The following is a 22923-nucleotide window of genomic DNA, read 5'->3' on the forward strand; positions in this document are numbered from 1 at the left end:
CTCCATGACCGGCCCCTATAATGTGCTATGCTTAGAAGAACTGCAATATTCAAAACAGGTTCAACTATCCCTGCAGTGAGGAGGAATAATTGTGACAGTATCATTTCATCAATACTGCTTGAAAAAGCATTTTATCCAGCAACCCTGTCAAGAAATGTATGTGGGCAGAGAACTGAGCTAGATCTACAATCTAGATTTTCCCTGTATCACTACACAAGTATGTCACACTATTCTTTTGCCTACTCAGATATAGATCTTTCTATAATCTAGAGATAAATTTTATGTTTTTAATGAGACGCAGATATCAGGGCTAAAAGGCCTGCAGGATCTAGTTTGTACCAAAAAGATGCTTTTCAAAAGTCACTTATCTTCCCTGAAAATGATTAAAATTCCTTTTGAATTCTTCAAAATATTTCTGAGGTTGAGGGGAGCAGACAGGTGTTAAAATATTTTTTAACTTCATTCATTGTATTCATTTTTTAAATTTGGAAACAACAAAAAAATCTAACATGAAAATAAGATATAAATTTTCTTCATTTTAGTTACCTCTAACTTCTCAACACCTATTGTCTCTGGTTTGTTAGAATTTTTCTCATTTTCTTATTCACTTTTTCACACTTTATTTCTAATTTCTGTAGTAAGCTATCTCTATTTATCTTTATTTGAAAGAACTATGAAAAGCTGAATATCAATAATAAAGTATAGTTGGAACAGCTAAAGCATCAAATATGTAGAGTGGTATCTGGAAATTATTACCAGTAGTTGTCACTTGGTGGAAGAATAAGAACACAGGTTTTTTCAGTTAATATTGTTCTTCATTTGCTTGCCTATATTCTCTTTTTTTCTGCAATGATCATAACATTGTATTTTCAGAAGAAAAGAATAAGGAAAATAGGCATAAACTATTAAAAAGAATATGATACAGGGGGTTGTTTAGTTTTTTAAAAGTCATTTGTAAGCTAAGTAATTGCTCTGCTTGATATTTTCAACTCTGCATGTAGGGATAGGAGACACATGCTGTTCTGAGGAATCTCACCTGATCTGGACATTTACTTCGGTCCAACTACTGTGAGAGTATTAGTAGCTAGGTTATTTCAACATTATTATATTTTATCATATTCTCAGTTATTAAGATGTTTGAGGAAGAAGAACTGATCTGCCTCTGTGGGTGACTGGGGATTTTAATCATTTATAGGGACAGGATGAAATAGAGCTTTTAAAAAAAGGTACTAAAATAAAGGTCATACACTAGAATGGGAAGATACCATCCCCTAAATGCTGCAAGTTCTTTAGCATCTTTGGATGATATCCACGTAGTCTGGCCATGTCTGGAAGCTTTTCTTTTTATCTATTTTCTGGTTTATATGGGAATTTAACTTCTGATGCAAAGCTTCCTCCTAGCAATGGTCCTACACATGGCAGCTTTCACTTCTTTATTTCTCAAGCTGTAAATGAGAGGATTCAACATGGGGATCACTGCTGTGTAGAACACTGACACCATTTTATTGAGGTCCAGAGAAAAAATTGTGCCTGGCCTCACGTAAATAAAGAATAGAGTTCCATACAAGATGGCAACAGCTGTGAGATGGGAAGAGCACGTGGAAAAGGCTTTGTGCCTTCCATCAGCCGAGCGGATCCTCAGGATGGCGATGAAGATGTAAAAATAGGAGATTAATATGGTCAGGCTACTGACAATTAGTACAGCTCCAGCCACAATAAAAACTAACAATTTATTGATCCAAGTATCAGCACATACCAGAGAAAGAAGCGGAGACATGTCACAGAAGAAATGATTGATAATGTTGGACCTACAAAAGGGAAGTCGGAAAGCAGCTGTTGCGTGGGTCATGGTGTTCAGAAACCCAACAGTGTAGGGTCCAACCACCAGCTGTATGCAGAGTCTCTGCGACATGACAGCTGAATACAGTAACGGGTTACAGATGGCCACATAGTGGTCATAAGCCATGGACGCCAGGAGAAGGCACTCGATGGCTACAGAGAACCACTGCTGCAAGGCACATCCCAGGAAGGAGATGGCTTTCCTTTCAGCAAAGAAGTCTCTGAGCATTTTGGGGCCCACCACGGACGAAAAGCAGACATCCACAAAGGACAGGTGACTGAGAAAAAAGTACATGGGTGTGTGGAGGCGGGAATCCATCTGGATGAGAATAATCATGCCCAAGTTTCCTGTCATAGTAACCAGGTAAAAGAGTAGGAAGAGCAAGAAAAGGAAGACCTGCATCCGAGGATGGTACTTTAAGCCTATGAAAATAAACTCTGTGATCCTTGTATAGTTTTCAGCAGCCATTGGTTGGCTTTGGTCTCTAGAGTGAGAAAAACAGAAAATTGATAGTGGATATGACTTTAAATTTTTTAAAAGCATAACATAATACACAAGACAAGAAGTGACAGATTTTCAGTTTAGGAACATTGGTGTAAAAAAGCCTAAGTGAAATCTAGCAAATCAAAAATATTATAATGAGCAGTATGGCTTAAATTTTTTAAAGGGAAAATTTGGTTAACATTAGAAAATATAAAAAATTGTTCACAATTACAGATTAAAAGGAAAAACATTATTATTATTTAAATAGAATTTTTTAAAGAATTTGATTAAATGTGGCCTCAAAAATAAGAAAAAATAATTCTGAACTGCAAACAAAAAGGAACTATTTAGCATAGTAAAAAGTAATATACCTGAAGATTCCAGAGAATATACATGCAACAAAAATACAAAAAACATTCACATTACACCCAGAAACTATGTAAAGATGCTCATAATTTATGCTACTTAACATTATATTGGAGATCACAACCAAAACACTAAAACATAAAAAAAGAGAGATGTAAGAATGTAGAAAAAAGAAAAAAAAAATACTGTCACTGTTTGCAGGCAAAATAGGCAAAACTGTCATCCACACAGAAAAAGGAATCTTATCAGATATTTAAAAAAAAATGAGTTCAACAAAGTATAGATTAGAAGATCAATGTAAAAAAATTTCATCGTCACATAAATTACAATGAAACAACTCATATTCATCAATTCAAATTGATAAAATAACCATATAACCATATAATAGGCCTAACACGGAATCTTCAAGATTCGTATGAAGAAAAATATAAACTATGGAACTTTACTGAAGCAAAGGAAAAAATGCCTAAATTGGTGAAAAAATATATTTCATGTATTTCTTAGTATAATTGAGTCAGACTCAACTATAAAGATTCATTTCCTCCTAAGAAAGTAAAACTTAGCTCAGACTCCAGGAGTAGGAACTCGTGTGGTCATTCTTCGGGTTGGAATAGCAGACACAGAAAGGTCAACTGTGAAGTGAGCAGAAACAGTATTTCTTCCACAGACACACTGCAGCTCTAAAGGATCCTAACAACCCTTTTCTCTGAATGACAACTGCTTTATTACTCAATGAGAAACTTTAATTTCTAAAATATAGGCTAGCTAATATGTTTATTTGTACAATAATTACACCAGCAAGATGAAACATGCCACTCTGGCCTGGAAGATCTAAGTCACTTTGACATAGCAAAGGAGTCTCAATTTCCAGTACAGGTACAGAGCTCCATAGGAGGGACTTCCACAAACAACATTCCACATCTATCTTTGCTTCATAGTTTCCAAGGAAACAGGACCCTGTGTCTACCCTGTGGACCTACTGTGATATTGGCCCCTTTACACACAGACTGCTTTTCTTTGAGCTGATCAGGATTTTCCTTGATTTAAATTACACCTAATCTCCACTCCTACAATAACTCTATCTTTCCTTTGCTCAATGAGATACCATGGTGCCTAGGGTGTGATCTGCCCATTGCAAGGGTCAATGAGGCTGGCTTAGATCCAACTACAGACTTGTTCCTGGTTGCCTTAGGCTGACTGAGCAAGGACACTCACCAAGTAATTTTCTTAAGTTAATGCAGTTCTAACCAATGTCTGAATATAATTTTTAATGAAACAATCTGATTTAAAAATTTATGGAAATATATTCAAAAATAGCCAACATAAGTTCAGAAAAGAAAAATAGAGATATCAACACAGATATAAAACTATCATAATTAAAGCAGTAAGTTTTTGTTACCAGAGCAGACAAAGAGATACATAGAAAAGGACAGAAAAACTTTGGCAAAATCATAAGCAGACCTAGGCACATATGTCAATTGACTATGAGTAAATATTTTATTCCATATCAGGAAAGTAGAGATGAATTACTCATTTAAAAAAAAGTGTTACAACATTTGGATGGCCATTTCAGAAAATAAATACTGTTAAAATTTTACCCTGCAACACTTAAACTAAAAAAATTCTAACTATAAATATATGACAAAAAATAGTGAAGAATACTATTATGATTTTATTGTAGGAATGGTCTTCTTAAACAGAATATAAAAACTGCATGAAGAAAATTTTTTAAATTTTACCACATCACAATTTTAAATGAAGGTATGCCAACATATATTCTAAGTAAAATTAAGACACACTGATTGGGGAAAAAGTATTGAAACATAATTGCAAAGGATTAAAATTGTAACACACAAAGAACTACCACAAATCATTAGTTAAAATAGCAAATACCCACTGCAATGGTAGGCAAAAGATGTAATGGTATGCCACAAGCGAGGACAACCGAAGTACCAATAAACACGAAAAAAATGCTTAATTTCCCAAATAATCATGGAAACCAAACAAAAACGACTTACTATTTTCATCTATCAAGTTCACAAAATATTAAGAAATATAAGAATACAAAATATTAAGAAATATAAGAATATAAAATACTATTGAGACAGAGAAAATGGCAACTATACTGCAGAGGTGGGGCCCCTGGATGGTAATTTTTCACTATTTTTATTTTTTTTAAAAAAGCACATACCTGATGATTCAGAAATTCCATTACTTAGTATCTACCCTGAGGAAACACAGAATGGAAAAACAATGATGTCTGCTTCATCATTGCTTGAAGTGATGAAAAACTGAGTCTATGTCAATATTTGTCAAGAAGAGTAACAACAAAATGAAACTTGGCATTGCCATTCTATGGAATACTCTACAGAAGTTTAAAAAATAGGTAATTCCAAAAAAAAAAATTAAAAAAATAAAAAATAGGTAATTCTATATGTACAAACATGGTTATTTTTCCAAGATATACAAAGTGGAAGCAAGTTACAGAATGGTCTGTACAGTATGATTTTAGGAACACTTTTTAAACCTTAATATTTTCTTTAATAATAATTATTTAAATATGTGTGTGTAAATAAAATAGAAGAGTCTCTAAGGATATACACCAAATGAACAATCAGCAATTGAAAAAAAAAGGAGAGAAAAAAAGAAAATAGTGACAATCAATCTGGGATAGGAACAAAAGGCAAGAAATGTGTGAAGCCTAGGAGGCAGAAAGTGAGAAAGTAAGAAACAACTGAAAGCGTTGTGTTTGGAGTTCTAGATTTTTAAAACTCTAACAGGCTGAGAGAATTCCAGCCCCAACCTCACCCTTTATAAATAAGAAAACTGAGGTCCCAAGATGTCTGACCCAAGACAACAGAGATGGTGGCAAAAACAAAATCATTTCCTGATTGTGCTAAAGCCCATGATCAGATTCATGGTACAACTGAGGCTGCAATGAATATGGGACAAGGAATAAGAATTTAAAGATTATGCAAGTCTCACCAGACTTGCCCCAAGTGCTTTGCAAACATCAGCCCATTTGATTTCCTCTTAAGCCCATATAAGAAACATTTTGTTATCCCCATTTTGCAGAGGAGGCAATTGAAGCTGTACGTGTTGGGGGTGGAGCCTAAAATCCCAGAGGGAGTATCTCCTAAGAGTTATCTGAGATTAAGACAGTGACAGTATCCTGTCTAAATACAGAGTCTCTCTATTCTTTCAACCATGTCCCTCTCCCAAAAGGGAATCTTAGATCTCCCAATGTTTCAACCCAGTTCTGCATGTTCTTTGTGGGATTTGGACTCAATAAAAGCCCAAATGCAAATTCAACACTGAAGGGACTATTGATTACAAAGAAAGCAATGAAGTCCCAGAGAAATCATAGAGTGCAAGTTTACTCAAGGACAAGGGCTCTCAACACCTGCAAATTGTGCTCTCATTGACAGTTCTTTCATTAAAATTCCTATCCTGTGCTTTGAGTGTGATGCTCATAAGTCGATGCAACATTCCATACAAAGGGCACCACAACTGGGGTGGGTGGCCCAGGCTCTCCACTGTCCTGGGCACAGTCATTAGGACCTGAAGAAGGCTTCCACTTCACTATAACCTCTTTGTGCATCTTACAGTATTTCCTGTCACTTCCTAAATTTGGTGCCACATTCTAACCAGTTACAATCTGACAGTAGATATTTCTCTATGTACTAAATAAATGCATTTTTAAGGTCAGTCATTTTTATTTTCCCATAAATCCATTTAACTCATTTTGAAATTCCTGAAGATAGAGAAGCAGAAATGGATTTAAAATGATCTACACTTACATATCAACAAGTTCCTTTCTTCTTTAGAGAATTAACATTAAAATGGAGTACAAATTGTACTCTTTGTCAGCATACATTCCATCTTCCCACCCCCACCTGAGCCTCTGCACAGAGAGGAAGTCAGACTTTCTAACAGTCACTTGTTTTTATTCTTAGCTTTCTTCCCAAGGAACTAGTAAGATTCCACTCTGAAAAAAGTAATCTTCTTCACATGGATTAAAATTTCCAAAAGTAGTTACATCATTTTTTGTTCTGGGAGAATTTATGTCCCTGACGTATGCCATACTGTGGGAATTTTATTAAGAGGGATGTAAATTAAAACGCTCTTGCCTTTAAATAAAAAATCCTCTGGGATCGACGTATTTGTTTTCTGTGTTTGACTGGGTAACCTCTTCATGTCTTACCTCCTTCTTAAATGACTTAAAGAGTAAACTTTAGTGCAATGATGTAATAATGACTGAGTTTTTTCCACAAGAATTACCACAAAAATTCGGGAACTGTTCAGCTAAAGTACATTATACTAGAGAAGCCGCCACAAGGATACCTTTTTTAACAAGGATATCTTGTTATCATTTATCTTTTCCCAACACTGACAGGAAAACCACTGAGAATCAGAGCATGTGAAGAATTTCTATTCTATTTGTACAGTAGAAATTCATGAGAAGTTGAGAGAGGTTTCACTAACAAAGGCAAGCCTGAGGCTGCATTTTTAAGCTTTTATTGATGAATAACACAGAGAAAGATGTACAAATCTCAAGTGGACTGCTCAGTGATTATGACAAAGTGAACACACACATGCAACCACCACCCAAGTCAAGAAATAGACCATATCCACTGTCCATATCATGTTTGTGAAATTCATTGTTTATTGAATAAACTCTAGTTCATATATTTTATTGTTGTTTTTATTCTGTTATACTGATAATCTATGAATGATTAATCCATTTCCTCGTGGTTGTTTGCAGCTTCTAATTTTGAGTTGTTTCCACTTTTTAACTTTTGTGAGTTGTTTTTCAATGAACATCCAATGAATACCACATCTTTTGGTATTCGTGAGCAAACATTTCTCTTGGGAACATAGCTGGTGGTAAAATGTCCTTGTTATAGGGTACATATATGTTCATATTGACTGATAACTCAATAAGTTTTCCAAAATCCATTGCTTTCACTCCCATAAGTAATGTATGAGAGCCAGTATTTGTGATTTTAGCCATCTTGGTGAGTGTGGAGTGGTATCCCACTGTGCTTTAACTGCCATTTCCCTGATTTCTAGTGAGATTGAGCAACTTTGCAATATTTACAGGACATTTACATAGCCACTTCTATGAATTGCTTGTTCAAGTGTCTTGCCCACATTTTTTTCACTGGATTGCCTATCTTTTTTTAAAAAAAAAATGGTTCTTCATATATTTCAGGCATATCAGCTATTTGCACTGTAAATACATTTTCCCTTCCTGTGGCTTACATGTTTATGCTCTTAAAGGTCAGCTTAAGTTCTCAATTTTCATGTGGTTCAGGGAATTGATATTTTCCTTTATGTTAAGGATTTTTGTAGCCTATTTTTTTAACTTTTTACTTGTTTACTTTTTACAATAAACTGCATATATTTAGAGTGTACAATTTGGTATCCCAGTCTCCCAACTTGTTCCCCACTCCCCCCCCCAACTCTCCCTGCTTTCCCCTTTGGTGTCCGTATGTTGTTCTCTACATCTGGGTCTCTATTTCTGCCTTGAAAACCAGTTGATTTGTACCATTTTTCTATACTCCACATATATGTGTTAATATACAATATTTGTTTTTCTCTTTCTGACTCATTTCACTCTGTATGACAGTCTCTAGGTCCATCCATGTCTCTAAAAATGTCCCAGTTTCATTCATTTTTACAGCTGAGTAATATTCCGTTGTATGTATGTACCACATCTTCTTTATTCATTCATCTGTTGATGGACATTTAGGTTGCTTCCACATCCTGGCTATTGTAAATAGTGCTGCAATGAACATTGGAGTGCATGTGTCTTTTTGAATTATGGTGTTCTCTGGGTATATGCCCAGTAGTGGGATTGCTGGGTCATATGGTAGTTCTATTTTTAGTTTTGCAAGGAATCTCCATACTGTTTTCCATAGTGGCTGTATCAATTTATATTCCTACCAGCAATGCAAGAGCATTCCTTTTTCTCCACACACTCTCCAGCATTTACTGTTTATAGATTTTCTGATGATGCCCATTCTAACTGGTGTGAGCTGATACCTCATTGTAGTTTTGATTTGCATTTCTCTAATAATTCGTGATGTTGAGCAGCTTTTCATGTGCTCCTTGGCCATCCGTATGTCTTCTTTGGAGAAATGTCTATTTAGGTCTTCTGCCCATTTTGTGATTGGGTTGTTTGTGTTTTTGATATTGAGCTGGATGAACTGTTTATGTATTTTGGAGATTAATCCGTTGTCTGTTGATTCATTTGCAAATATTTTTTCCCATTCTGAGGGTTGTCTTTTCGTCTTGCTTATACTTTCCTTTGCTGTGCAGAAGCTTTGAAGTTTCATTAGGTCCCACTTATTTATTTTTATTTTTATTTCCATTATTCTAGGGGGTGGATTAAAAAAGATCTTGCTGTTATTTACGTCAAAGAGTGTTCTTCCTATGTTTTCTTCTAGGAGTTTTATAGTGTCTGGCCTTACATGTAGGTCTTTAATCCATTTGGAGTTTATTTTTGTGTATGGTGTTAGGGAGTGTTCTAACTTCATTCTTTTACATGTAGCTGTCCAGTTTTCCCAGCAGCACTTATTGAAGAGGCTGCCTTTTCTCCATTGTATATCCTTGCCTCCTTTGTCATAGATTAGTTGATCATAGTTTATCTCTGGGCTTTCTATCCTGTTCCATTGATCTATATTTCTGTTTTTGTGCCAGTACCATACTGTCTTGATCACTGTAGCCTTATAGTATAGCCTGAAGTCAGGAAGCCTGATTCCACCAACTCCATCTTTCCTTCTCAAGATTGATTTGGCTATTTGGGGTCTTTTGCATTTCCAAACAAATCGTACAATTTCCTGTTCTAGTTCTGTGAAAAATGCCATTGGTAATTTGATCGGGATTGCATTCAATCTGTAAATTGCTTTGGGTAGTATAGTCATTTTCACAATGTTGATTCTTCCAATCCAAGAACATGGTATGTCCCTCCATCTGTTTGTGTCTTCTTTGATTTTTTTCATCAGTGTCTTAAAGTTTTCTGAGTACAGGTCTTTTACCTCCTTGGTTAGGTTTATTCCTAGGTGTTTGATTCTTTTTGTTGCAATGGTGAATGGGATTGTTTCCTTAATTTCTCTTTCTGATCTTTCATTGTTGGTGTATAGAAATGCAAGAGATTTCTGTGTGTTAATTTTGTATCCTGCAACTTTACCAAATTCATTGATTAGCTCAAGTAGTTTTCTGGTGTCATCTTTAGGATTTTCTATGTATAGTATCATGTCACCTGAAAACAGTGACAGTTTTACTTCTTTTCCAATTTGGATTCCTTTTATTTCTTTTTCTTCTCTGATTGCTGTGGCAAGGACTTCCAAAGCTATGTTGAAGAGTAGTGGTGAGAGTGGACATCCTTGTCTTGTTCCTGATCTTAGAGGGAATGCTTCCAGTTTTTCACCATTGAGAATGATGTTTGCTGTGGGTTTGTCATATATGGCCTTTATTATGTTGAGGTAGGTTCTCTCTATGCCCACCTTCAGGAGAGTTTTTATCATAAATGGGTGTTGAATTTTGTCAAAAGCTTTTTCTGCATCTATTGAGATGATCATGTGGTTTTTATCCTTCAGTTTGTTAATGTGGTGTATCACATTGATTGCATATATTGAAGAATCCTTGCATTCCAGGGATAAACCCCACTTGATCATAGTGGATGATCCTTTTAATGCGTTGTTGGCTTCTGTTGGCTAGTATTTTGTTGAGGATTTTTGCATCTAAATTCATCAGTGATATTGGTCTGTAGTTTTCTTTTTTGGTAGTATCTTTGTCTGGTTTTGGTATCAGGGTGATGGTGGCCTCATAAAATGAGTTTGGGAGTGTTCCTTCCTCTGCAATGTTTTGGAAGAGTTTGAGAAGGATGGGTGTTAGCTCTTCTCTAAATGTTTGATAAAATTCACCTGTGAATCCATCTGGTACTGGACTTTTGTTTGTTGGGAGATTTTTAATCACAGTTTCAATTTCATTACTTGTGATTGGTCTGTTCATATTTTCTATTTCTTCCTGATTCAGTCTCTGAAGGTTATACTTTTCTAAGAATCTGTCCATTTCATCCAGGTTGTCCATTTTATTGGCATATAGTTGCTTGTAGTAATTTCTTATGGTGCTTTTTATTTCTGCCATTTCTGTTGTAACTTCTCCTGTTTCCTTTCTAATTTTATTGACTTGAGTCCTCTCCCTCTTTTTCTTGATGAGTCTTGCTAGAGGTTTATCAATTTTATTTATCTTCTCAAAGAACCAGCTTTTAGTTTTATTTATTTTTGCTATTGTTTTCTTTGTCTCTATTTCATTTATTTCTGTTCTGATCTTTATGATTTCTCTGCATCTACTAACTTTGGGTTTTGTTTGCTCTTCTTTCTCTAGTTTCTTTAGGTGTAAGGTTAGATTGTTTATTTGGGATGTTTCTTGTTTCTTGAGGTAGGATTGTATCGCTATAAACTTCCCTCTTAGAACTGCCTTTGCTGCATCCCATAGGTTTTGAATCATTGTGTTTTCATTGTCATTTGTCTCTAGGTATTTTTGGATTTCCGCTTTGATTTCTTCATTGATCTGTTGGTTATTTAGTAGCATATTGTTTAGCCTCCATGTTTTTGTGTTTCTTACAGTTTTCTTCCTCTAATTGATTTCTAATCTCATAGCGTTGTGGTCAGAAAAGATGCTTGATACAATTTCATTTTTCTTGAATTTACCAAGGCTTGATTTATGACCCAAAATGTGATCTATCCTGGAGAATGTCCCATGTGCACTGGAGAAGAATGTGTAATCTGCTGTTTTTGGATGTAATGTCCTGTAGATATCTATTAAATCCAGCTGATTTATTGTGTCATTTAAAGCTTGTGTTTCCTTATTAATTTTCTGTCTGGATGATCTGTCCATTGGTGTCAGTGGGGTGTTAAAATCCCCCACTATGATTGTGTTACTGTCAATTTCCTCTTTTATAGTTGTTAGCATTTGCCTTACGTATTGAGGTGCTCCTGTATTGGGTGCATATATATTTATAATTGTTATCTCTTCTTCTTGGGTTAATCCCTCAATCTTTATGTAGTGTCCTTTCTTCTCTCTTGTAATATTTTTGATTTTAAAGTCTATTTTAACTGATATGAGTATCACTACTCCAGCTTTCTTTCAATTTCCATTTGCATGGAATATCTTTTTCCATCCCCTTACTTTCAGTCTGTATGTGTTCCTAGGTCTGAAGTGGGTCTCTTGGAGACAGCATATATATGGTGCTGTTTTTGTATCCATTCAGCCAGTCTGTGTCTTTTGGTTGCTGCATTTAGTCCATTTACAGTCAAGGTAATTATCAATATGTATATTCCTATTACCATTTTCTTAATTGTTTTGGGTTTGTTTTTGTAGGTCCTTTTCTTCTCTTATGTTTCCTGCTTAGAGAAATTCCTTTAGCATTTGTTGCAAGGCTGGTTTGGTGGTGCTGAATTCCCTTAGCTGTTGCTTGTTTATAAAGCTTTTGATTTCTCCCTCAAATCTGAATGAGATCCTTGCTGGGTAGAGTTTTCTTGGTTGTAGGTTCTTCCCTTTCATCACTTGAAATATATCATGCCACTCCCTTCTGGCTTGCAGAGCTTCTGCTGAGAAATCGGCCGTTAACCTGATGGGAGTTCCCTTGTATGTTATTTGTCATTTTTCCCTTGTTGCTTTTAATCACTTTTCTCTGTCTTTAATTTTTGTCAATTTGACTACTATATGTCTTGGCATGTTTCTCCTTGGGTTTATCCTGCCTGGGACTCTCTGTGCTTCCTGCACTTGGGTAGCTGTTTCCTTTCCCATGTTAGGGAAGTTTTCAACTATAATCTCTTCCAGTATTTTCTCAGGTCCTTTCTCTCTCTCTTCTCCTCCTGGGACCCCTATAATGCAAATGTTGGTGCATTTAACATTGTCCCAGAGGTCTCTTAGGTTGCCTTCAGTTCTTTTCATTCCTTTTTCTTTATTCTTTTCCTCATCAGTGATTATCACCATTCTGTCTTCCAGGTCATTTTTTCATCCTTCTGCCTCAGTTAATCTGCTGTCGGTTCCTTCCAGTGTGTTTTTCATTTCAGTTATTGTGTTGCACATCTCTGTTTCTTTGTTCTTTAATTCTTCTAGGTCTTTGGTAAACTTTTCTTGCAACTTTTCGATCTTTGCATCCAATCTTTTTTCACAGTCCTGGATCATCTTCACTATCATTATTCTGAATTCTTTTTCTGGAAGAGTGCCTATCTCCGCTTCATTTAGTTGTTTTTCTGGTGTTTTATCTTGTCCCTTCATCTGGTACAAAGTCTGTTGCCTTTTCATTTTCTCTGTCTTTCTGTGGCTGTGATTTTCAGTTCCATGAGATGAAATAGTGCTGATGCTACTTGATTCTGCTGTCTGCCCTCTTGTGGAGGAAACTGTCTAGGAGGTTTGTGGGTGCTTCCTAATGGGAGGGACTGATGGTAGGTTGGGCTGGGTGGATGGAGCTCAGTAAAACTTTAATCTGATTTGGTGGGTGGAGCTCAGTGACACTTTAATCTGCATGTCTGCCAATGGGTGGGGCTGTGTTCCCACTTTGTTTGATGTTTGGCCTGAGGTGACCCAGTCCTGGAGCTTACAGGCTCTTTGGTGTAGCTAATGGTGGACTCTGGAAGGGCTCATGCCAATGAGCACTTCTCAGAACCCCTGCTGCCTGTGACCCTGTCTCCTTGGTGAGCCACAGCTGCCCCCCACCTCTGCAGGCAACCCTCCAACACCAGCCAGTAGGTCTGGTTCAGTCTCCTATGGGGTCACTGCTCCTTCCCCCTGGGTCCTGGTGAGCACATTTTTTTGTGTGTCCTCCAAGAGTGGAGTCTCCATTTCCCCCAGTCCTGTGGAGGTCCTGCAATCAAATCCCGCTGGTTTTCAAAGTCTGATTCTCTAGGGATTCCTCCTCCTGTTGATGGACCTCCAGGTTAGGAAGCCTGATGTGGGGCTCAGAACCCTCAGTACTTCTGCGGTATAACTGTTCTCCAGCTTGTGAGTCACCCACCCAGCACTTATGGGATTTGATTTTAAAGTGATTGCACCGCTCCTACTGTCTCATTGAGGCTTCTTCTTTGTCTCTGGATGTGGGTTTTTTTTTTTTTTTTTTTTTTTTTTTGGTGAGTTCCAGTTGTCTTTCTGTCAATGGTTGTTCAGCAGTTAGTTGTAATTCCAGTGCTCTTGCAAGAGGGAGTGAGCCCACGTCCTCCTACTCTGCCATCTTGATTCTTCTCCTTGTAGCCTATTTAAAAAAAAAAAAAATTCCAACCACATGTCACAGAGATACTCTCCAATATTATCTTCTAAATGCTTTAATTCCTTGCCTTTCACATCTTGATCTCCAAATCATCTTGAGATGATTTTAGTGTGTGTTGTGAGATGGGGGTAAAATCTCACTTTTTTTCTCATGTAGACACCCAATGGATCCAATACCTTTGTTTTTAATCTTTTCTCTCCCCACTATCACACAGTGTCACCCTTGTCACAAGTAAAGTATTGTTGAGAAAATGAGGAGGCTGATTACACAGGCAGAACCTTGCTGTGAAACCAATTCACTCATAGTGCATCAGCATTTCCAAATGAAGACACATTAAAATGAACAGAAACCATTTATCAGAATCAATTTGCAAATACTATCTTTCCAAAGTACACTGCATGATAAAGCAGACGTGATTATCTTTGACAGCTTTACACCAAACTCTTTTGTAATTACATAGTTTTACAAAATCTTATCAGAATTATCATATTAAATAATAACTTCCTGGAACACACATCCTCATTTTTGTTTGGAAGAATAAACAGAGAAATTTCCAGAAAAATTATATGGGAAAAAAAGTGATATCCTGTCACCACTGAATGGCTTTATACTGGCTACATTAAAGACTCAGGCTTTAGAGAACTCACCACCTCTTGCATTTAGTAGATGCCTGATCTGAGGCATTGGGCTAAATCCCTCTGAGTCCTCAGTTTTCCCAGCTGTAAAATGGATCAAATGACTCATACCAAATGGGAGCTAAAATGTTAAATGAGATTCTTATGATACAGTGCTGTGTCTATGATATAGTAGATTCTTAGCAAATGTATGGTAATAGCATTATTATTAAAGAAGAAATATTCTGTCTTAATAAGTGCTTTTAAAAATATATTAGTGGGAGTTCCCCAATGATCCATTGGTTAGACTTGGCCCTTTAAATGCCATGGCCCAGGTTCAATCCTTGGTTGGAGAACTAAGATCCCACAAGATGCACAGGGTGGCCGAAAAAAAGTTTTTAATCAGTAAAATATATATACTAGCATGAAAAGAAACAGAAAAAAAATCGAAACTACAGGCCCAGGAAAGAAAACACACACACATATACACACATCACACATTACCAAGGACAAACTCAAATGTCAATTCTTCTTACAAATTACTTATCTTTAAGACAGTTGTTTATTCTGTGAGCATCAGTGTGATTGGTAGAATTTCTAAAATGTCCTACAAATATTCCTAATCTTTGTCTTAATCTCTGGAATATGCAAGTTGGATGAAATAGCACTCATACGATTCTATTATATTGTATGGCACAGTTAACTTTAAAAGATTACCCTGGCTGACCTGGGTGAGTCCAGAGCTTTCTAGAGCTGAGAGCAGAGAAGTCAGAGAGGTTCAGAGTATGGGAAGTACTAGATGTGTCATTGCTGGTCTGAAGATGCAGGGGCCATGAGAAAAGGAATGGTGGCAGCCTTAAGGAGCTGAGAGAGGGCCCTGGCTGACAGCCTGCAAGGAACAGGCACCACAGCCCTACAACCACAAGGAACAGAATTTTGTCAAACACACAAGTAAGCTTGGAAATAGAGTCTTACTCAGAGCCTCCAAAAAGGAGCCAAGACCCACTGCTATATTGATTTCAGCTCTGTGAGACCCTGAGCAGAGAATCAGGCCATGATGAACCATGACTCTTGACCCATGGAAGCGGCAAAGTAGTAAATTGTATAGCTTTAAGTGACTAGGTTTGTGGTAATTTTGTAATGCAACAGTAGAAAATGACTAAAAGAGTGTATTCATCTTTAACATAGAAATAGTAATATTTTACTTGTGTGCATTTCTACAATAGTATAAAGACTAGAGATGATAAGACTGGAAAGCACATAGCTGTTTCCTGGTACACTGTGGAAGTTCAATCAATGACAGTTATTATCAGGATTATTCAACAAATAGAATTGTGCTAACTGATTATCAAAATAAAATCATTTAAAAATAACTGGGTTGGGAGATTGGGATTGCCATATATACATTACTAATAAGAAAAAAATATCAAATTGTACACTCTAAATATATGTGATTTATTGTATCTTAACTGTATCTCAATAAAAGTTCTTAAAAAAAGAAAAATGACTGGGATGCTCAACTAATATTTAAATAGAAATAAAATTCCAGTCTAATCTAGTGCCCTCTCTGGAGGTATGCTAAATAATCAATTCTAAGCTTAGATTTTATTGAAGAGAAAATATGAGCATAGCATACTTTTGCAGGCAAAGAAAAACTAGACAATATGTCCAAGTTCCTCAAGTTTCTATTGCAAGAAACAGAAATAGGAAATTCACTGGAAGTATATTAGGTAGCTCATAGCACCAATAAGCAGGTGAGAGAACAGACTAGGACCAGGTCAGCTCTGACTGTCCTGGTAGCAGAGACTGCTGGTCTACCAAGGGGACTTTGGCTGAAATAAATGAGGTACAATCATCTGTGATTGTGTCATTCCCCTTACAACTCAACATCCAGGGGGAAATAGTTCAAGCTCTGGTCATTTCACTCTACCTTGCTGTGGGAAGGCAGGGAACTTGGTTAAAATCCATCTAAGACTGAAATCGGTAGGTGAGAGATAAATCTCCAAAAGGACATCAAGGTACTATTATAAACACAAAGAGTAAATAAATGTCTGTAAAGAGAATAAAACTATATATCACAAGAAAAAATGAAAAATATGGTGCTTTACCAAAAAATTCATATCACTAGAATGGCCATATAGTGATAAATGGAATAAAATCATAAAGAAAAAAATCAATTCACTCCTTAAAAGTTATTTTTTGTTATCTATTGCATTCCAGACTCCATATAAAATCACACATGTATTTATGTGTGTATGTAAATTTATTCAATACTGATGCATTATTTTCATTTTGCAGATAAGCGTTTCATCCAAGGAAACATAGCCAGAGTTAATAATTGAAGTTATGCCCATCAAACTAAAGTGTTCATGAAATAAAGAATATAGTGTTGACCTTATATTTATTGTGCAATCAACAAATATACATTGAGCACCTGTTACATGCCAGACTGTGAACTCAAGTACAAAGTAATGAACATAAAACATCTTTCTTTCATGAATCTTATCTATTGTGGGGAGAGACACACAATAAGCAAATAAGTAAATAAATGAAATTTGTATTTTTAAGTACTTTAAAAATAAAAAATAAAAAAGATAAGTGGTTGAGATATGGGAGGAGCAAAGAATTATTTTAAGTAAAGAGGTCCAGGTCCAGAGGTGGTGATATGATGTGATGATTTGAGCAGAGACTTAGATGAAGTAAACAGTGAAGAACAACACTGCTCCAGGATGAGGGAAGGGAAAATGTAAGGGCCATATAAGACTGCAAGTATGACTGAAGAAAGCCCACAGAGGAAGCCTCTAGGTGCTGCACACACCATAGTATGGCAGTGTGTCCTAGCAGTGATATAGAAAAATAAATAAATAAAGAGGAAGGAATCAGATTGAATCAGCTTGCACTGTTTAAGGGTAAAAGATAATCTGTCCTTTTGTTTTGTTTTATTTCCATGGTGCATGGAGGCTTGGAGTGACTGGGAAAATAACAGACCACCATCAATCCAGAATAATGCTGCTAGGAAGATCTTCATTTATGCAATAAAGAGTAATCTGGTAAAATGGTAGCAAATATTCTCATCTCTTCTTAAAAGTAATTATTTTTATTAGCACTCATGTAGCTCATAGGAAATCCCTTCTACCAAGAAATTACATTACATGATGTCCTCCTGCTTTCAACTTTTCCATTTCCAAAACACCTACATCATAAAAAGGAATGAGAAAATGATCCTGATGATCAGAATAAATTAGCCTGCCAACATTGTCCTCTGTCCTAGAACCTCCAGAGCTCCTGTTACTATTTTGTAGGGTCCTTTCTCCTTTTATGATCCAAATATTGGCATCTGACTCCATGGAAAGCCATGCCATAAACGGAATTTCCTCATCTTTCCCAATCCCTACCTTCTTTAAAGAAGCCTTTATTTACTACTTTTGCTAAAATATACTCCTTTATACTCTGTCTTGGCTCCTCATTTATTTTTGTCACATAAATCACCATAGATGTGTTACATTTTTTAAGCTTTTTGCTTGTTTACTTGTCTTTCTACACTCCACTAGCTAGTAATTTCCATGAGGAATTTTCCTTCAATATGAATAACACACAATAAAATGTCAGGCACATAAGAGGCTTATGTAAAGAAATGTTAAATTAACTATTGATTGTAGCATTCCTTGACTCCCATTTCCTCTTATTTGAATAGCATCTTGACTGAAATCATTACCCAACAAAGACACCAAAACTGGAAGAAAACATGGTGAAAAGTAAGCAAAATAAACAAAAATTCTAGGGTATTGCAGAGTATTCATATCCTTCAAAGTTACTGAACTAAAATTAAATGTGTTTTAAAGAAGGTCTTCAAAGATGACAATGTAGATCTCAATGAGTCTTAAAATGGTACAAAAATATGGTATATTCTCTCATTTCTTGAATTTGTTGCTATGTTACAGAAAATAAAACACAGAAATATGGTTGAAAGAATATTGTACTTGGAAAATACAAAGTGTGAGACCAAATTATGAGGTCATGGGCATTCCATTGATTCTTCATAGCTGTTTGCACATTACCTGTAAAAATATAATTAATATCCTGCCTATAACACAAAAATCAATAAATAACAGTCATAACTAACACTTTATTAAAGAACAGGAATGCATCCCATACTTCATATGTACAAACCATGTAATTACAGTGGCAAAATTCCAGCAAGTTATTCCTATGACCAAAGAGTGTAGAGGATGTAAAAGGCCTTGGTAAAATACATACACCAAACATGAAGGCAGTATTAGAGAGTGCTGTGGTTACATAGTTCCTGAGTAACTCACTTTTTCTCAGTTTTATTGATATGTAATTAACATACAATATTGTGTTAGTCCAAGGTATACAACATAATGATTCAATACATATTGTAAAATGATTACCCCAGTAATTTTATCAATCACTTAACAGAGTTATGAATTTTACTTCTTGTGATGAGAACTATTAAGATCTCCTCTCTCAGCAAGTTACAAATATGAAATGCACTATTGTTAACTATAGTCATCATGCTATATTTTACAGCCCCAAAGCATTTTTATCTTATAACTGAATGTTTTTAACTTTTGACCATAACACAATTTTTAACAGTTTATATTTAAACAGTCTAGGTCAAGATCACAGACAATGAGATATTTCAACAAACTGTAAGCAAAACGGAAGTACTGTGAAGTCACTGGTTATGATTATAACATGTATTCAGAATTTAACAAAGAACATCTCATATCCGAGTCATAAATATTTTGTGTATATGAATAAGAATATATTATCATTTTGAGATTCAATAATCAACTCATATGAGTTTAAAGTTCAACAATTAATGCCTGGGGGGGAGAAAAGATGGTGGCAGAGGGACATGGAATGCATCCCTCTCCACAGATGCATTGGGAATGCACCAAAAGACGCAATAATTCCCACAGAGAACCAACTGAACACCAGCAGACGACCTTGGACACCAGAAAGGACCACAAGGATCCCTACATAACTGGCGGGGAGGCATCTACAATGGCTCAAAGAGGGTGAAAGGGCTGAGCTGTGGCAGACGGGAGGGAGTGAGAAACACATGGAGGGTCCGCACCACAGCTCAGCGTTCCTGGACTGAGTTGTCAACTCACAGGTGAACAGAGGGTCTGGGAGCAGCAGCATGGGAAATGGAGAGCTGGGTCAGGGTGAGAAAAATTGTTGCCAGTAAGGTGAAGGACCAAGAGGACGGGGGGAAGAGGTCCATGGCAAGGAGTGCCTGCCCCTGAGCACTGCCCGACCATAAGGGCAGCTGGATGCTGCAGGCTCACAGGTGGGGAGGGAGGAGCCACAGGCATAGCCTCTCTCTCTCTTTTGGTGCTGGCAGTGGGCAGTGGAGAGACCCCCTGTGGGCCACCAAAGGCACTCAGGGATACAGGGACCCTCAGGCCCTTGGGTGGGGCTAGCCTAAAACCCCTTGGAATGCCAGCAGCAGGGAGGCTATTGAGAAAAAATAAATAAATAAATAAATAAATAAATAAATAAAACCCGAGAGAGGCCCAACTCTGAGACTTTCTGTTTACACCTGAGCCACCAGTGTCCCTCTGTAACAGGCATCTCCAAGCCCGACTGAATCAACAGTGCACTACTGCTCACTCACTCCCAGAGGAAGGAGCCACTATTGTACCCTCTCTCTCCCCACACACCAGTGCTTACAGACAAACAATAAAGGAAGCTCTGCTGGTCACAGAATAATACAAAAAAACCAAAGGTGAGTAGGACACTTACAGCTGAGACTCTAAGGAAACAGAAATATTAGTATCAATTCTATTGAACTGGTCCATTCTGGGATCAGTTCTGTTTGTTTTTTTTTTTTTTTTTCTCTCTTTTTTTTCTTTCTTTATTAATTACAATCTTAGTCCTAAAGGATCTACAAGTTTTATAACATTTTTTTAAATTTATTTTTTACTCTATTCTTATTTTTTTTGCCTTTTTATATATTTCTATTTCTAGCTAAATTTTTGGTAGTATGGACTATATATCTCTCCTACCTTCCTTTCATCTGTATCTTTTATACATTTGCCGAGACCAGCTCGGCCACTCGAGGTGAGTGACGGGTGCTGCAAGCTTTAAGAACACACAGATACAGATTTAAGAGAAAGATGGGACCGGGGGACTCAAGACCTCTAGGATCAAGAGCCTTGTTGATTGATCCCACATTGCTTTTATTGAGTTCTTGGCATAGCCTAAGGGTCTAACACTTCCAGTTTAGTCCCATAAATAAGTCTATCTTTGAAATAAACAAACAAAGGCCTCACATGACTGGGGCAATGATCTTTGTTTGCCTCCTGGGTTTGATTTGAGCAGGTGTGGATCTGAGCAGGGTGCAGATTTGAGCTGGGCATGGAGAGCAAAGCAGCCCTGGGGGCAGGAGACCTCTCTCAGAAGGATTAAGGGTCAGTGCCCCACCCCTGTTGGCCCCTCTGCGACTGTGCCTGTCTTAGGTTGTTCCTCCCCTGAGGAATCTTACCCATCTCTGGCTAACCAGCCATCGTCCAGGGCCAAACAGGGTGATATGAGGTGTGCAAGTGAGAAAGGGGCTGCACCCCCAGAAAGGGTCAATATTCTGTTTTCACAGTAGCCTATGCCCCCGTAGTCTCCACGCCCAGCACCCTTAGCTCCTCCACTGCTCAAGCAGGACATTCTGCATCCAGTCGCTCGGCCCACATACTTTAATTACTTTTAGTAATATTTACAAAGTTTCAGAAAGACTTCTGAATGTCTTCCCACATACATTTCTATTCCTTTCTTTTTATTTGCATATTTCCAGTCACACTACGCTCTTCTGTTCCCCTGTCTTCCATCCATTTTTAGTTAATTTTATCTTAACATACTTATAAGCAACACTATCGATCTGCTCAGACTCCTTGCTCTATTTGCCAGATGACACACCACCTTGGTATTTAATATTAGGTTTTTGTCTTTATCTTAGTTCTTAGTACAATTGTCTCATTTCATTCTGAGAATCTCCATTCTGTCTGGCGGTACTCTAGCTCTTTTTTATATTTGATCATAGCTTACAAAATCTCCCTGGAGAAGTGTTTGTATGTGTAAGGTGTTATTTGTTTGTATGTTTGTTTTTGCTTTTGTTTCTGTTTTGTTCTGTTTTGGTTTTCAATTTCTGTTGGGATTCTCTTTGAATATCTGATAGCATACTGGGGTTCTTCTGTCAGGTCTTTCCAGAGAGTTATCTCCAAGTGGATTCAGTAATTGTGTGTCTTATACATGTATGTGTTTTCGAGACGTAGTATTTGTTTAACAAAACACTCGGACATTAGTCTGGGGCTTGAACAGTCTTCTATTAACCCCTCTAACACTGGGACAAGCAACCCCAGAAGTTTAGATTACCATGAGGAAACAAAGAAACACCATGCAGGCAAAGGAGCAGGAAAAAAAGCCACAAGACCAAATAAATGAAGAGGAAATAGGAAAAATGCCTGAAAAAGGATTCTGAGTAATGATAGTAAAAATGATACAAAATCTCCATAACAAAATAGAGAACGTACAAGAAACAGTTCAAAAGAACTCAGAAAAACAAACAGCAATGGACAACAAAATAATTGAAATTAAAAATACTCTAGGTGCTATAACCAGCAGAATTACTGATGCAGAAGAATGAATAAGTGAGTTAGAAGATAGAATGGGGCAAATAACAGCCACAGAGCAGGAAAAAGAAAAAAGAATAAAAAGACTAGAAGACAGTCTCAGAGACCTCAATGATAACATTAAACATACGAACATTCGAATTATAGGCATCCCAGAAGAAGAAGAAAAAAAGAAAGGGTCTGAGAAAATATTTGAAGAAGTTATGGTGGAAAACTTCCCCAACATGGGGAAGGAAATAATAAACAAAGTCCAAGAAGCACAGAGAGTCCCATACAGAATAGACCCAAGCAGAAATACACCAAGGCACATATTAATCAAAGTAATGACAATTAAACACAAAGAAAAAATATTAAAAGCAGCAAGAGACAAGCAACAAATAACATTTAAGGGAAATCTCATAAGGATAACAGCTGACCTTCTACAGAAACTCTGCAGGCCAGAAGGTAATGGCAGGATACACTGAAAGTCCTGAAAGAGAAAAACCTACAGCCAAGAATACTCTACCCAGCAAGAATCTCATTCAGATTTGAGGGAGAAATCAAAAGCTTTCCAGACAAGCCAAAGTTACAAGAATTCAGCACCACCAAGCCAGCCTTACAACAAGTGCTGAAGGGACTTCTCTAAGTAGGAAACACAACAAAAGGAAAACACCTACAAATACAAATACAAAACAATTAAGAAAATGG

General features: G+C 36.8%; 1 protein-coding gene across 1 annotated transcript; it reads right to left on the reverse strand.

Annotated features, from left to right (window-relative positions):
* Positions 1-1372: 1372 nt before the first annotated feature.
* Positions 1373-2308, reverse strand: LOC130850255 (olfactory receptor 1009-like). Its single transcript, XM_057729678.1, has one exon. The coding sequence runs from the start codon at positions 2306-2308 to the stop codon at positions 1373-1375; it is 936 nt and encodes a 311-aa protein (XP_057585661.1).
* Positions 2309-22923: the final 20615 nt, after the last annotated feature.

This window comes from Hippopotamus amphibius, chromosome 3, assembly GCF_030028045.1.
Source record: "Hippopotamus amphibius kiboko isolate mHipAmp2 chromosome 3, mHipAmp2.hap2, whole genome shotgun sequence".
Classification (NCBI taxonomy): domain Eukaryota; kingdom Metazoa; phylum Chordata; class Mammalia; order Artiodactyla; family Hippopotamidae; genus Hippopotamus; species Hippopotamus amphibius.

What these genes read in the sequence shown, in the direction of transcription:
- LOC130850255 (XM_057729678.1), bottom strand. Translation starts at nt 2,308, where the DNA reads ATGGCTGCTGAAAACTATACAAGGATCACAGAGTTTATTTTCATAGGC.